Below are 14,138 nucleotides of genomic sequence, written 5' to 3'. Positions count from 1 at the left end.
AGTTTTTTTTGCTACATACAGGTCTAAAAAATTTGGTGTTGTCAAGATGGGTAACTATGGCACGACAAATATCATTAGCATGGGTGATATCCACATAAAGATCAACCTTGACTGTAAGTTGGTTCTTAAGGATGTGAGGCATATGGTTGACTTAAGTCTGAATTTAATTTCAGTTGGAAGACTAGATGATGAAGACTATAATAGCAGATTTTACAAAGGACAATTGAAGCTCAGTAAGAATTCTCTTATTGTAGCTAGTGGAAAGAAATTCCACACCTTATACAGGTTACAGGCCAAAGCTTGTGGTGAGTAGCTAAATGCTACAGAGAAATACTTTAGCATGGAGTTGTGGTATTGACGATTGGGACATATAAGCGAGAAGGGACTGCAAGCTCTTTCTAAGAGAAAGATATTATCAAATCTCAAAGGTACATATTTGAACCCTTGTATTGATTGTTTGGCTGGTAAATAACATAGAATTTCATTTGATAGTCTTGCTTTGTCTAGAAAAATACATGTCTTAGACTGTGTTTATACAAATGTATATGATCTTTTAAGGACAAAAACTCCTGGTGGATCTGTTAATGTTCCTAGTATCAGTGGTGCACTTTATTTTGTCACTTTTATATATGATTTTTCTAGGAAAGTTTGGGCCTATGCTAATGACGACCAAAGATCAAGTTATTAATGTCTTTAAAGAGTTTCATGCCAAGGTTGAAAAAGAGATAGAAAGGCAATTAAAATGCATAAGATCAGATAATGGTGGTGAGTACACCTGACATCCAACATGAGATGATAGTTTCAGGTACACCTCAACATAATGCAATTGTAGAGAAGATAAACCGCACCATCATGAAAAAGATCAAATGTTTGCTTTCACAAGCCAAGATACCTAAAAGGTTTTGAGATGAGGCTTTGAGGACTGTAGTTGTTGTGATTAACTTGTCACCATGTATAGCCCTAGATGGTGATATGTAGAGCATGTATGGTCAGGAAAAAATATTTCCTGCAAGCATTTGAAAGTATTTGGTTGTCGTGCATTTGCACATATTCTAGACAATAAGATGTCCAAGCTGGCTGATAAGATTAAAAAATAATTTTTTCTTTGATACTCACATGATTAGTTTGATTACAGGTTTTAGAATCCAAAAAAGTAGAAGGTATTTAGAAATAGAGATATAGTCTTATTTGAGAATCAAACCTTTGAGAATCAAACCTTTGAGGATTTGAAGAAGAAGGCACTAGCTTAGACATCTATAAAAGGATTAGCAGATTGTGACTCAGTTATTCCTCCAATATATCAGGGTGATAGGACAGATGTGCAAGAAAATGATATAGAGCCTGATGTTGATATACCTATAGTACATGTTGAGTAAAAAGAAGTTAAAGAGCAACTTCTCGCAGAACCTCAGTTGAGAAGATCTTATAGATAACGTTAACATTCTAGAAGATATTCTATAGATGAGTATATGATGCTTACTGATGCAGGTGAACTAGAGTGTTACCTTAAAGTAATTGAAAGTGAGCAAAAAAAAGAAGTGATTAGTTGCTATGCAGAAAGAGATTGATTCTCTTTAGAAGAACCTCATATATGATTTAGTGCTACTACCAAAGGGAATAAAGGTCTTGAAGAACAAGTAGATTTTTAGGTTGAAGACTCAAGAATATTGTTCTCAACCAAAGTACAAGGCTAGATTGGTTGCGAAAGACTTTGGTCAAAAGAAAGGTATTGACTTTGATGAGATTTTTTCTCCTATTTTTAAAATATTTTATATTCGTGTTACTCTTCGTATTGTTGCTAGTCAGGACTTGGAGGTTGAGTAGTTAGATGTGAAGACATCTTTCCTTCATGGTGATTTGGAGGAGGAAATTTATATAGAGTAACTAGAAGGCTTTAAAGTCAAAGGTAAATATAACTTTGTTTGCAAGTTGAAGAAGAGCTTGTATAGGCTGAAGCAAGCTCCAAGACAATAGTATAGAAAGTTTAATTTATTTTGGATAGAAAATTGATATAAAAGAACGGCTTTAGATCATTATGTGTACTTCGAATGGTTTGGTGAGAATTTTATTATTCTTTTACTTTATATTGATGACATACTTATTCTTAAGAAATATATATCTACAATTGACAGGCTGAAGAAGAAACTGAGTGAGTCTTTTACAATGAAGGACATGGGATGGGGCCAGCAAAGCAAATACTAGGCATGTAGATTTTCCGTGATAGAAAAAAGAAGAAGATTTGGTTGTCACAGGAGAAATACATCGAGAAAGTATTGGAAATGTTCAGTATGAGCAATGCAAAGCCAATTGGTTCTGTTTTTGTATGTTACTTTAAGTTGTGCTCAGAATAGAGTCCATCAAGTGATGAGGAGAAAGAGAAAATGTAAAAGGTTCATTATGCTTCAACAGTTAAAAGTTTAATGTATGCAATGATATATACGAGGTCAGACATTGCATATGCAATGGGTGTTACTAGCAGATTTCTTACAAAGCCAAGCCAAAAGCATTGGGCAGCAATGAAATAAATCTTTAGATATCTTAAAGGGAGTTCTAAAGTTTGTTTAAGCTTTGGAGGTGGACCACCTGTGTTGACAAGTTACATAGATGCAGATATGGTAAGAGATATTGATACGAGGAAGTCCACATCAGGTTTTCTACTTTCTTTTACAAGGGGAGCTATGCATGGCAATCCAAATTGCAAAGATGTATTGCTCTCTCCAACACATAGGCAGAATATATTGTTGCTACAAAGGTTTGCAAATAAATGTTATGGATGAAAGAATTCTTACAAGAATTGAAGCTGAAACAAGAAAACTATGTGGTGAATAGTGATAGCCAGAGTGCTATCCATTTGTGTAAGAACCCATCTTTTCATTTCAAATGAAAGCATATAGATGTTAGATACCATTGGATTTGAAATTTACTTGAAGAGAAGTAGTCGTAGCTTTAGAAAATTCACACAGATGACAACGAAGCAGACATGTTGACAAAGACCTTACCAAAAGAAAGACAAGAGATTTGCCGACAGTTGATTAGCATAACTTTACATTAAGAAGTCATGGGACAGCCTCCCTTATAGGTTGAAGGGATAGGTTATTGGGCTGAAAGCCCATGAATTCAACCCATAGTGGGCTTTAATAGCCCACAACTCATCACCTTGAAGCATAAGGAATCTTTTGCATTTTCTCATTCTCCTCATCACTTGATGGACTTTATTCTAAGCATAACTTGAAGTGACCTACAAGAAGAGAACCAATTGGTTTTGTATTGCTCAAACTGAACCTTTCTAATTCCTTCTCAATGTGTTTCTCTTGTGATAACCAAATCTTCTTATTTTTTCTATTATAGGAAATCTGCATGCCTAGTATTTATTTTGCTAGCCCCATGTCATTTATTGCAAAAGACTCACTTAATTCCTTCTTCAACCTATCAATTGTAGACATATATTTCCTAAGAATAAGCTTGTCATCAATATAAAGTAAGAATAACAAAATTCTCACCAAATCATTTGATGTACACACAATGATCTGAAATTGTTCTTTTATATCTATTTTCTATCATAAATAAATCAAACTTTCTATACCATTGTCTTGGAGCTTGCTTCAGCTCATACAAGCTCTTCTTTAACTTGCAGACAAAGTTCTCTTTACCTTTGACTTTAAAGTCTTTTGGTTACTCTATATAAATTTCTTCCTCCAAATCACTATTAAGGAAAGCTGTCTTCACATTTAATTGCTCAACCTTCAAGTGTTGGTTAACAGTAATACCAAGAGCAACATGAATAGAAGATATTTTAACAATAGGAGAAAAAATCTCATCAAAGTCAATACCTTTCTTTTAATCAAAGCATTTTACATTTGTACTTTGGTTGAGAATAATATTCTTGAGTCTTCAACCTAAAAACCCACTTGTTCTTCAAGACCTTCATTCCCTTTGGTAGTAGCACCAAATCATATGTATGATTTTTCTGAAGAGCATTCATCTCTTCTTGCATAGCAACTAACCACTTCTTTTTCTACTCACTTTCAACTACTTCTTGATAATTCTCTGGTTCACCTGCATCAGTAAACATCACATACTCATATGTAGAGTATCTTTTGGAATGTTGACGTTGTTTAGAAGATCTTCTCAATTGAGATTTTGTGAGAAGTTGCTTTTCAACTTCTTCTTGCTCAACATGTCCTACAGGTAGATCAACATTAAGCTCTACACCATCTTCTTGCACATCTCTCCCATCACCTTGATATACTAGAGAAATAACTGGGTCACAATCTATTAATCATTCTACAAAAGTCTTGGCTAGTGCCTTTTTCTTCAAATTCTCAAAAGGTTTAATCCTCAAAAGAATACTGTATCTCTACTTCTAAACACCTTCTGCTTTTTTATTTCCCAAAGCATGTTACCAAATTGATCATGCGAGTAACTAAGAAAAATATATTCTTCGGTCTTATCATCCAGCTTGGACCTCTTATTGTTTGGAATATATGCAAATACACGACAACCAAACAATTTTAAATGCTTGTAGGAAACATCTTTCCCTGACCATATATACTCTACAACATCATCATATTGGGTTATACATGGTGACAAGTTGATCACATCAATTGTAGTCCTCAAAGCCTCATCCCAAAACCTTTTGGGTAGCTTGGCCTATGAAAGCATACATCTGATATTTTCCATAATGATGCGGTTCATCCTCTCTGCAATTGCATTATGTTGAGGTGTACTAGGAACTATCATCTCATGTTGGATGTCATGTGACCTACAATAATCATTAAATAACCCTGTGTACTCACCATCATTATCTGATCTTATGCATTTCAATTGTCTTTCTGTCTCCCTTTCAACCCTAGCATAAAACTCTTTGAAAACATTAATAACTTGATCTTTGGTCTTCATAGCATAGGCCCAAACTTTCCTAAAAAAATTATTTATAAAAGTGATAAAATAAAGTGTATAACTGATATTACGAACATTAACAAATCCACTATAAGTTTTTGCTCTCAAAGGACCACATATATATATATAAACACGATCTAAAGCATGCATTTTTCTAGACAAAGCAGGACTAGCAAATGAAACTCTATGTTGTTTACCAGCCAAACAATCAATACTAGGGTTCAAATGTATACCTTTGAGATCTGACAATATCTCTCTCTTGGTAAGAGCTTGCAGTCCCTTCTCGCTCATGTGTCCTAGTCGCCTATGTCATAACTCCATGCTGAAGTATTTCTCTATAGCATTCAGTTACTCACCACAAGCTTTGGCATGCAAACTTTATAAGGTATGACATTTCTTTCCACTAGTCACAATAAGAGAACCCTTACTGAGCTTCTATTGTCATATGTAAAATCTGTTATCATAGTCTTTATCATTTAGTCTTCCAATTAAAATTAAATTCAGCCTTAAGTCAACCACATGCCTCACATCCTTAAGCACCAACTTGCAACCAAAGTTTATCTTTATGTGAATATCACCCATATGCCAATAATGTCTGTCGTGTCATAATTGCCCATCTTGACAACACCAAATTTTTCAGACCTATATGTAGCAAAAAACTCCCTCCGTGGTGTAACATGATAAAAAGCACTTGTGTCAATCACCCACTCAAGATCATCCTAACACACATAAGAAAAAATATCATCAGAATGAGATAAAATCAAATAATCACTACCTTACTATAGTTGTGATATTATCTTTCGACTCTATAGACTCTACTTCTTTTCCCTTTTTCTTTCTCTTCTTAGGTTAAATTGATTATTATAATGTCCTTTCTTGCCACAGTTATAGCAAACAATATCTTTTCTTAATCTTGACTTGCTTCTACTCATACGTGAACTTTAATCTTCCTTTCTTCTTTAAGATAAATGCAAGTGAATCATTTTGAGATATTACTGAATTATTTCTTCTGAACTCCTCATTCAACAAACTGATTGTTACTTGACTCATTGTGACAATACCATTTGACATAGAATTACTAAGGGAAACCACTAGTGTCTCCCAACTTTCTAGCAATGAACCGAGAAATAACAATGCTTGTAACTCATCATCAAGAGATATTTTCATAGAGAATAACTGGTTAGTGATACTCTGCATTTTATTCAAATGCTCAGCAATAGAAGTACCATCTTTATATTTCAGGTTTACAAGTTTTCTGATCAAGAAAGTTTTGTTATCAGTTATTTTTCTTTCATAGAGACATTCAAACTTTTTCTAAAGAGAATAAGCAAAACTTTCAGTAGAAATATGGTGAAAGACACTATCATCGAGTTACTATCGAATAAACCAAACTATTTTTTGGTCTAACTTCTTTCACTCATCATCTGCCATAGTTATGGGCTTTGCATTATCCCTTTGCAAAGGTTCATACAAATCTTTGCAATATAAGAGATCTTTCATTCTTATTTTTATAAATTAACCAATTGTTTTCATTCAAGCTAATCATGCGAGAAACACTATCGACCTCCATGTTCAAACAAAAAATTAAATCACCAAAAACCCTACTTTGATACCAGTTGATTGGATATAAATAAAAATAATTTTTTTATATATGAATAAATATTTGCAGGTCATAACACATAGCGAAATTAAATGAAATCGCAATCAAACATAATACCAATTTTTACGTGAAAAACCTCTCCAACGTAAAGGGTTAAAACCACGGGGCAAACTAGAGATAATCCACTGTAAGAATAAGGAATATACAAATCTTTGTCTTTTGTTCAAAACCCTAATAACAATCACAAGAGAATAACTGAGATACAAGGATTACGTCACTATGCACAATATCTAAATTCTCTCCAAGTAATCACAACAAGAATCTATTATAGATTTGATCTAACCTGAGATGAGAACACTGCTGGATGATTAAAAATAGTCTCTCTTTATTGTCCTTGTCTTCTTCCCTTTCTTTTCTCGTTTTTCTCTTTTTCTCCTCCGTTTTGAATCAAGTTACTGCTATAATTTTTCTCCTCAAAAAATCGTAGCCACCACACAACCCTAATTTGGATATAGGATTAGGTTAAATAGGAGATGGGCTGTGGGCTATTAAAGCCCACTATAGGCTGAATTCATTGGCTTTCAGCCCAACTATGGTTCCTCTTATCGAAAGACACACTCCATCAACAACCAGATTACGACCACCCCCCGTCTTCTTTACACCTTGTCTTCCCACCATAATCTCTCTAATTTTGTTGGAGTAGCTCCACTTCCCACAAGTAGCATAAGCATTCGAGAGCAAGACATAGCCACCTTATCAGGTTCCAGCTTGAGGTGCCTTGTCAAAGCACTGTCAGCAAGCTCCAAATCTTCGTAGGCTTTGCTTGAGCTTAGAATTGCTCCCCATATCGACCTACTTGGCTTCATTGGCATCCTTGCTATCACGTTTAGAGCATCACTCAACCGCCCCGACCGTGCTAAAAGATCAACTACGAACCCATACTGCTCCACTCCAGGTTCGATATTACATCTCTGCTTCATGGATTCGAAGATCCTTAGCGCCTTATCCACCAGGCCAGCATGGCTGCAGGTCGTAAGAACTGCAACTAAGGTCACACTATTTGGCATCAGACCCTCTTCTTGCATTTCATGGAACAGCTCCAGAGCTTCGGCTCCAAAGCCATGAAAGGCAAGGCCAGTAATCATAGCCGTCCAAAGCGTGACATCCTTCTCAGAAACATTGTCGAAAACCATAAAGGACCTCCAAATGTTACCACACCTAGAGTACATATCTATTGAGGCTGACCCCAAAAAGGCATCCAGATTTCCATAAACCTTTAGCACCCAACCATGTCCGCACCTTCCTTGATTTAGTTCGCCAATCTCTGCAGCAGCAGAAACACAAGAGAAATGGCAAACACCTTATCAGGTCTTACATTGTCAACGAGCATGTCCCGGAATAGTTTCATCACCATTCCGAAATCACCTCTCCAAGCATATCTGGCAAGAAGAGAATTCCACGAGATCAGGTCCCTCCTAGGCACTTCATCGAAAAACCAGCGAGCAAGATCCAATTGTCCAGTACTTGCAAATCCAGAAATAATTATGTTCCCCCGAGATTGCATCTCTCTCAACAATTCCATCGAACCTCTTGATAGCAATTTCCATTTCTTCACACTTGGCATACACATCCAAAAGAGCATTACTCAAAATCGACCCACTTGCATGGGTGCTGGTAGGAAACTTTCTTACGATCAGCCCTTGAACAACTTCCCAAGGCGCGGATCTTTCAGCTGGCCACAGCACGTCAGAAGGCCGAAAATGGTGTACGCGTCCGGCTTGATACCTGAAGCTTGCATATCTCCAAACAACCTGAGAGCTCCCGTAGAGCATCCTTGTCTGCCCAGCCCAGATAGCATAATATTGCACGAAACGATATCGTGTTCGGGCATCTGATCAAACACCTGACGGGCAGAAGCTACATCCCCACCGTCCAAGTACACCTTCACGAGGGAATTCTGCAGATAGATACACGAGCGGAGGCCACAAACAATGACATGGACATGGACCTGATTACCGACTGACACATTGATGGAAGATTTGAGAAGGGAAAGGAAGGTCTGTTCATTAGGATGCACAAAGCATACACTTGTAGAGATCGAAGGACTGGCCTGGCGAGAAAGATAGAGCTGTAATCATGATGTTGTAGATGTAAAGATTGGGGTGAGGGGTGAAGTGGCGGAAGAGAAGGGCATAATTCAGGTGCTCAGGGTAGGAGACCGCAGAGAAGTTTGGCCAGTGAGGTGGAGCCTCATCATCTGGGCCAGAAGTGGGTTGGCGTGTGGCACTTCTCGAGAAGAACAAGGGCGGGGTGATTGAGCCTCAGCGAGACCGACGGATCCCAGCTGCTGGAAAGCATGCATGATCCGTGACTGGCAAAGCAGAGTAAGGATGCAAGAAGGAGGCTTCTCCTGAGTGCTATCATGGAGGATGAATTCGAATAGCAGCAGCGGCAACCAAATACCGAGGGAAAAGTCGTGCTGTTTGGTGTTCATAGTGACTAAATAGATGCACCATGACCCATGGGCCTAATCTGTGACAAAGCCGTTAGGGTCATTCACGTAGAGGGGTGGGTTGGGCCGGCTATTTGGATATCCCTGGTACCAGAATGTTTGATTGCCGGGATCAAAATGTCGAGTACTATCACCACCTACCTAACGAGATGACACCGAACCAGTGGACACCAATTCATGCACAGTGAGAGAAGGCGAAGAACTAAAGACGAGGGCGATAGCGTCCATAAAGGGAAACCGAAAAGGATGTGACAGAAGAGGAAGAAGGAAGATGCGGAAGAGAATAAGGCGCTCGGTAAGCAAGCTGCCGATCCCTCTCGGCTTCTGGTTGGCATGTGTGGGTGTTCGGGTATATGTTGGGGAGTATGCTGCATGGTGTTGTTTACCTGTCGGTCCCATTCCCACTTTTCCCGGTCACTTGTCTCTCCTCCAACCTAAACCAGCAAAATCGCCGTGTATTCTCATCCGCTTTCAGGTGCCCTGCTCTCTCTATCGATCATTCACTACCAAACAAAGTCTCTCTCTCTCTCTCTCTCTCTCTCTCTCTCTCTCCACCCACCTCTATACGGATATATATCTCCCTCTAACCTCATTTTCTCTCCCACTCTCTTCCCCTCCAATCCTCTTCTCCATTCTAGACAGATATGTCTTTCAATACCAATGTTCAGGAAGAAGACAACACCGTTTTGTTGCTCTCGCTTTGGCCGCCTGGAAGCCAATCCTCACCAGCTTCTTCCTCCTGCTCTTCTTCTACTTCAACTTTTGTTGCTTCTAAGTGGCTCCGCGCAAGCTCGAAACCGCAGTGTCACTTCTCCCACTCTTCAAACCAAGTGGACGATGACTCCTCAGTGACGATCGAACTCTCCATTGGCCCCCCGAATGCGAGGCCTAGGGCAAGCACAAGCACCGTGGCCACCGCCGCCTCAGGCTTGAACCTCGTGCCTAGTCGCTACTGGATTCCCTCTCCCGCCGAAATCCTCGTTGGCGCCACCCAGTTCTCCTGCACCGTGTCCAACAAAACCTTTAATCACTTCAACAACATGCAGGTCGATGAACGTCATGTATTAGGTCCCTACTCGCTTTTCACTTCGAGATACTGTCTCTTCCGTTCCTAACTTTGCATGTTGCTGTCCAATCAGATGCACATGTGGGGTCACGGATCGCAGTATCGGAGGGGATCGGAGTCACCGCGTGCCATAACGAGGCAATTGCCCTCGCCATGTCTGTTGAAGCTGCCGTGCTACTGCTGCGCGGAGGGGTGTAAGAACAACATTGAGCATCCTAGGTCACGGCCGCTCAAGGACTTTCGGACACTGCAGACGCATTACAAGCGCAAGCACGGAGTGCGGCCTTTCGCGTGCCGTAGGTGCAGTAAGGCATTCGCAGTGCGCGGTGACTGGCGCACCCACGAGAAGAACTGTGGGAAGCTGTGGTTCTGCATCTGCGGCTCCGACTTCAAGCACAAGCGATCTCTCAAGGACCACGTGAGATCCTTCGGCAGCGGCCATGCACCTCATATCGTGGAGACGATGAGCATTGATGAAGAGGTGGGGGTGATAGAAGGTAAGGACGGTGACGAGCTAAGAGAGTAACGGGGACAATGATGATGTTTTATCTTGTTATCTAGTGAGGTAAAGATCACAATAAATTTCACGATCTTTAGGTCTCATAGAGAGACGGAGAGAGAGAGAGAGAGAGAGAGAGAGAGAGAGAGTTTGAAGGAAAGCAGGGTAGACGCATGCTAGGTTTTCTTAAACTGGAGCTTTCTATCAATTTCAGTACCTTTTCTTACTATTATGTACTGTCACCGTGTCTCGTGCTTGAAGGGGGAGAGAACAGGTACTTATCGGTCTGTGCCTGTATCATTTCTCTTTTACCGAAATCTGCCATGCCTGGTCAGTTTAATCGCAATGCATTTGTCATATACGCACAGAAGTCTCAAAAGAACAGTATGTTAGATACTCTCTCTTAGTCACTCACTCAATCTGACAGTTGCCATGTACGTATACAAGCATTAAAAGAACAGGAACTGGGATTCTTCCCGTTAATCATACACTTAATCTAACAGCTTTAGTGTGCAGACCTTGCATGCAATTCTTATCCAACTATACGAGAAAATGAGGAAAATTTTCTATTTTATTGAGAAAAATTCTTCCTCCTAATCCCTATAAATAGGAGAGGGACATGCTAATGCATTCAAGTTAAAACTACTTCAATAAAGTTTCTTTACTTTTTCAATAAAGCTTCTTATCTTCTATTCTTTTTATCATGGTATTAGAATTGCTTGCCTAGAGCAAGCTCTCCTCTCTCTTCTCGTTGCTGACTTATCACTGTTGCTTCTCCATCTCTGATGGCAAAAGAAAAAACTTTCTATCATTGCTTTTCCATCGTCAGCCCATCGGTGTGACAAATCTTTCCTCTTCGGCGAACGGCAACTGTCTTCTCCACTGCCACTCTGTGCCAACGTCCGTTCCCTTCATCTGCGACGTCTCTAATGCTGTGCTCACTAGCATTACCCCACTTTTCTTCCTCACTGTAGCTACCTCCTACCTCTTTTGCTGCAGCTTCCTCCTCTACTGCACCTTCCTCCTATGTTGCAGCTTCCTCCTTTGTTGTAGTAGCAACACTACAACATTACTGTAGCTTTCTCCTCTGCCATCATCGCAACCGTCGTAGCCACAACCGTCACCATCGCAGCCACAATCGTCGTCGTCGCAGCCACAACCGTCACCACAACAATAACAGCAGCAATATGCTCTTGCCCTACTCATGAAGCCTCTCGCTTGTAAATCATATTTTGCATCGATCCAAGATTAGTATCCTTGTCAAGAGCACCATCTTGCGGGGGCATGATAGAAGATAAGATTTCCCCAACTATATGAGGAAATCTTATTTATTCTGTTGAGGAAAATCCTCTATTCTATTGAGGAAAATCCTCCCTCCTAATTTCTATAGAAGAGAGACATGCTAATGCGTTAAAGCTACTTCAATAAAGTTTCTTTACTTTTTCAATAAAGCTTCTTAACTTCTATTTTTTCTATTAAGAGAAAGCTGGAAATGGGCATCATAAAGTAATGTTTCTAGTGTTCTACTAAAACAGAGCTAGGGAAGCGGTGAGGTATTGAAGGGTGTTTGAAATTGACTCTCTACTCAATCTCTACTATATGCAGCCACTGAGTTACTGCTATGCTAACGCGTACTGCTCAATAATGTTTCTCTCTCAGTCAGTCACTTTGGCGTTGTCTCTTCCACGACCACTGATGTTCGCACAGACGCCATTTGCGGAAGTGTCAGCATTGTACCTGGACGCAGAGACAAGCTGCTGCCATTATTTTGTCTTCTATAAGGATTTGGCCAAAGCACTGTTGCTTCTTCAGCCAACAACACCGTTGCAAGCCTGGTTGCACCAGCTTGCACCCAAAGATAAACACGGACTCAAGATGTGAATGGCAATCAACAAGCTTTTTTAAGGTAGTCAACCAGATTGAAGGTTGCATGTCTCATCTATGTCTGATCCATCGGTAGGGATTTTTTGTCAGGAGAATATTACGTTATGCCTTAAGATATTGCTTGCTTGAGCATTTTTGGAGATTCCTGCATGGTTTCCATTGCCGGACCCACAAATTGTCTTTCAATATCATCGTGATTTCTATTATCATCATATCTAAATGAAGTAGTTTATATTGACATGATGCGTACGAAATATAATAAATTGGTCCTATAACTTGGTCTTTAATCTTAGGATCATAATTATTGGAACCTAACTAGTAATGACCCGATCATGCATTAGGTCATTTTTTTATAATAATGCATATAATATTTAATTTTTTATAAACTGTGGGTCGATAGTTATCGTCAATAACCTGCAGATATATTTATTTACAAAGTCGTTGGTCCCTCCTGTAATAAAATTTAGTTTTTTTTAAACCAAAACAATTTAATTAGAATTAACGTTCATGTGAAGTTATTTAATATCAGCTTCTGGGCCACCATAAAACTTTAGATATGTGCCACCATTAAAACATAGTTGGATGAAGAAATGAAAAGTTTGGTTTGTCATTTTTTTTAATTCAAGAAAACAAAATAAGAAACACTTTGATTAGCTCATAGTAGACAATTCATGGGGAGCAATCGAATCTTAATGGCCATCATGGCTCATTGGAGTGGTCCATTGCGGGCTCCACCTATTATTTTTTCATAAACCGGTCTCTTTTTTCCTACGTTTCAGAATATTGCTAATCAATATTCTTATCCTTAATTGGACAAAATAATTATGGAAAAAATAATTTTGTAATCTTTTTCTGTACTTATTTGACTGAAAATCAATAGAATTTGAGAACCATTTTTTCCAGAATTTTCAAGGAAAGCTTGCTTCATACAGTCGACGGCTAATTTTGTAGGACAACATCTAAGAGTTAGATTGCACGTCAAACTAGCAGACTCAACCTGGATCACTCATTACATGGATACTACAAACGTTAATACAAATATGGGAGTGAGATCACATGGTTTCATCTTTGATCGAAACCATTATGTTCCCGTACATCATCATTCGTAAAGATGTACACGAAGGGTCCCAAGATAGCGTATCGTATAATTTACAGGTACGTGTATTTGAGTTAATGCCTTTAGAAAAAGGGCCACCATGCGTATATCATTAATTTGGAAGTGTTGTCACGATCGGACTCAAGGGTCGGTTAAAAGAGAGCCTTAATGCTGTTCCAGATTATGTGCATCAATTCTTTGAATTAATCGAGTTGCGTCGTTAAGTCGGGAACACACAGAGGGAGTCGTCTTCTTCCTCCACCTTCGCAGACCGAGTGGAGGAACTATGAGCGGGTCCCGCGAGCATGTGGGGGCTAGTCCTCGAGAGGACCAGTCCACGTCCTGGAGGGCGTGCTCCCCACGCGCGCGGGGCCCATGCAGCAGCCGGTCGAAGGCCTTGGCGAAAGGTGCGGTCGCGGCTCGGTGGTGTGCTCCGGCCACGCCAGAACACGCCAAAGCCCAACGCCATTAACCCTGTTCAAACGTCTTCTACCAATGCCGTTACCATGAAGAGCTTTGACCGCAGTACACGCCCCCTCTCCGTTGGCCAATAGATGCCGATGCGGACGCAGCATGGGCCTC

At 39.7% G+C, this 14,138-nt stretch overlaps 1 protein-coding gene and 1 pseudogene across 1 annotated transcript; one reads left to right on the top strand and one right to left on the bottom strand.

The window, feature by feature from the left end:
• Window positions 1-6,671: 6,671 nt before the first annotated feature.
• On the bottom strand, window positions 6,672-8,954 carry LOC108953130 (pentatricopeptide repeat-containing protein At3g04750, mitochondrial-like; annotated as a pseudogene).
• Window positions 8,955-9,655: 701 nt separating this feature from the next.
• On the top strand, window positions 9,656-10,603 carry LOC135629272 (zinc finger protein WIP6-like). Its single transcript, XM_065136447.1, has 2 exons — window positions 9,656-10,057; window positions 10,151-10,603. Exons 1-2 carry the CDS (start codon window positions 9,656-9,658, stop codon window positions 10,601-10,603), a joined length of 855 nt encoding a protein of 284 aa, XP_064992519.1.
• The last annotated feature ends 3,535 nt before the right edge of the window (window positions 10,604-14,138 follow it).

Source organism: Musa acuminata, chromosome BXJ3-1 (genome assembly GCF_036884655.1).
Source record: "Musa acuminata AAA Group cultivar baxijiao chromosome BXJ3-1, Cavendish_Baxijiao_AAA, whole genome shotgun sequence".
In the NCBI taxonomy this organism is placed as follows: domain Eukaryota; kingdom Viridiplantae; phylum Streptophyta; class Magnoliopsida; order Zingiberales; family Musaceae; genus Musa; species Musa acuminata.
The sequence above is the reverse complement of the archived record's forward strand: the minus strand, read 5'-3'. Positions and strand labels throughout refer to the sequence as shown.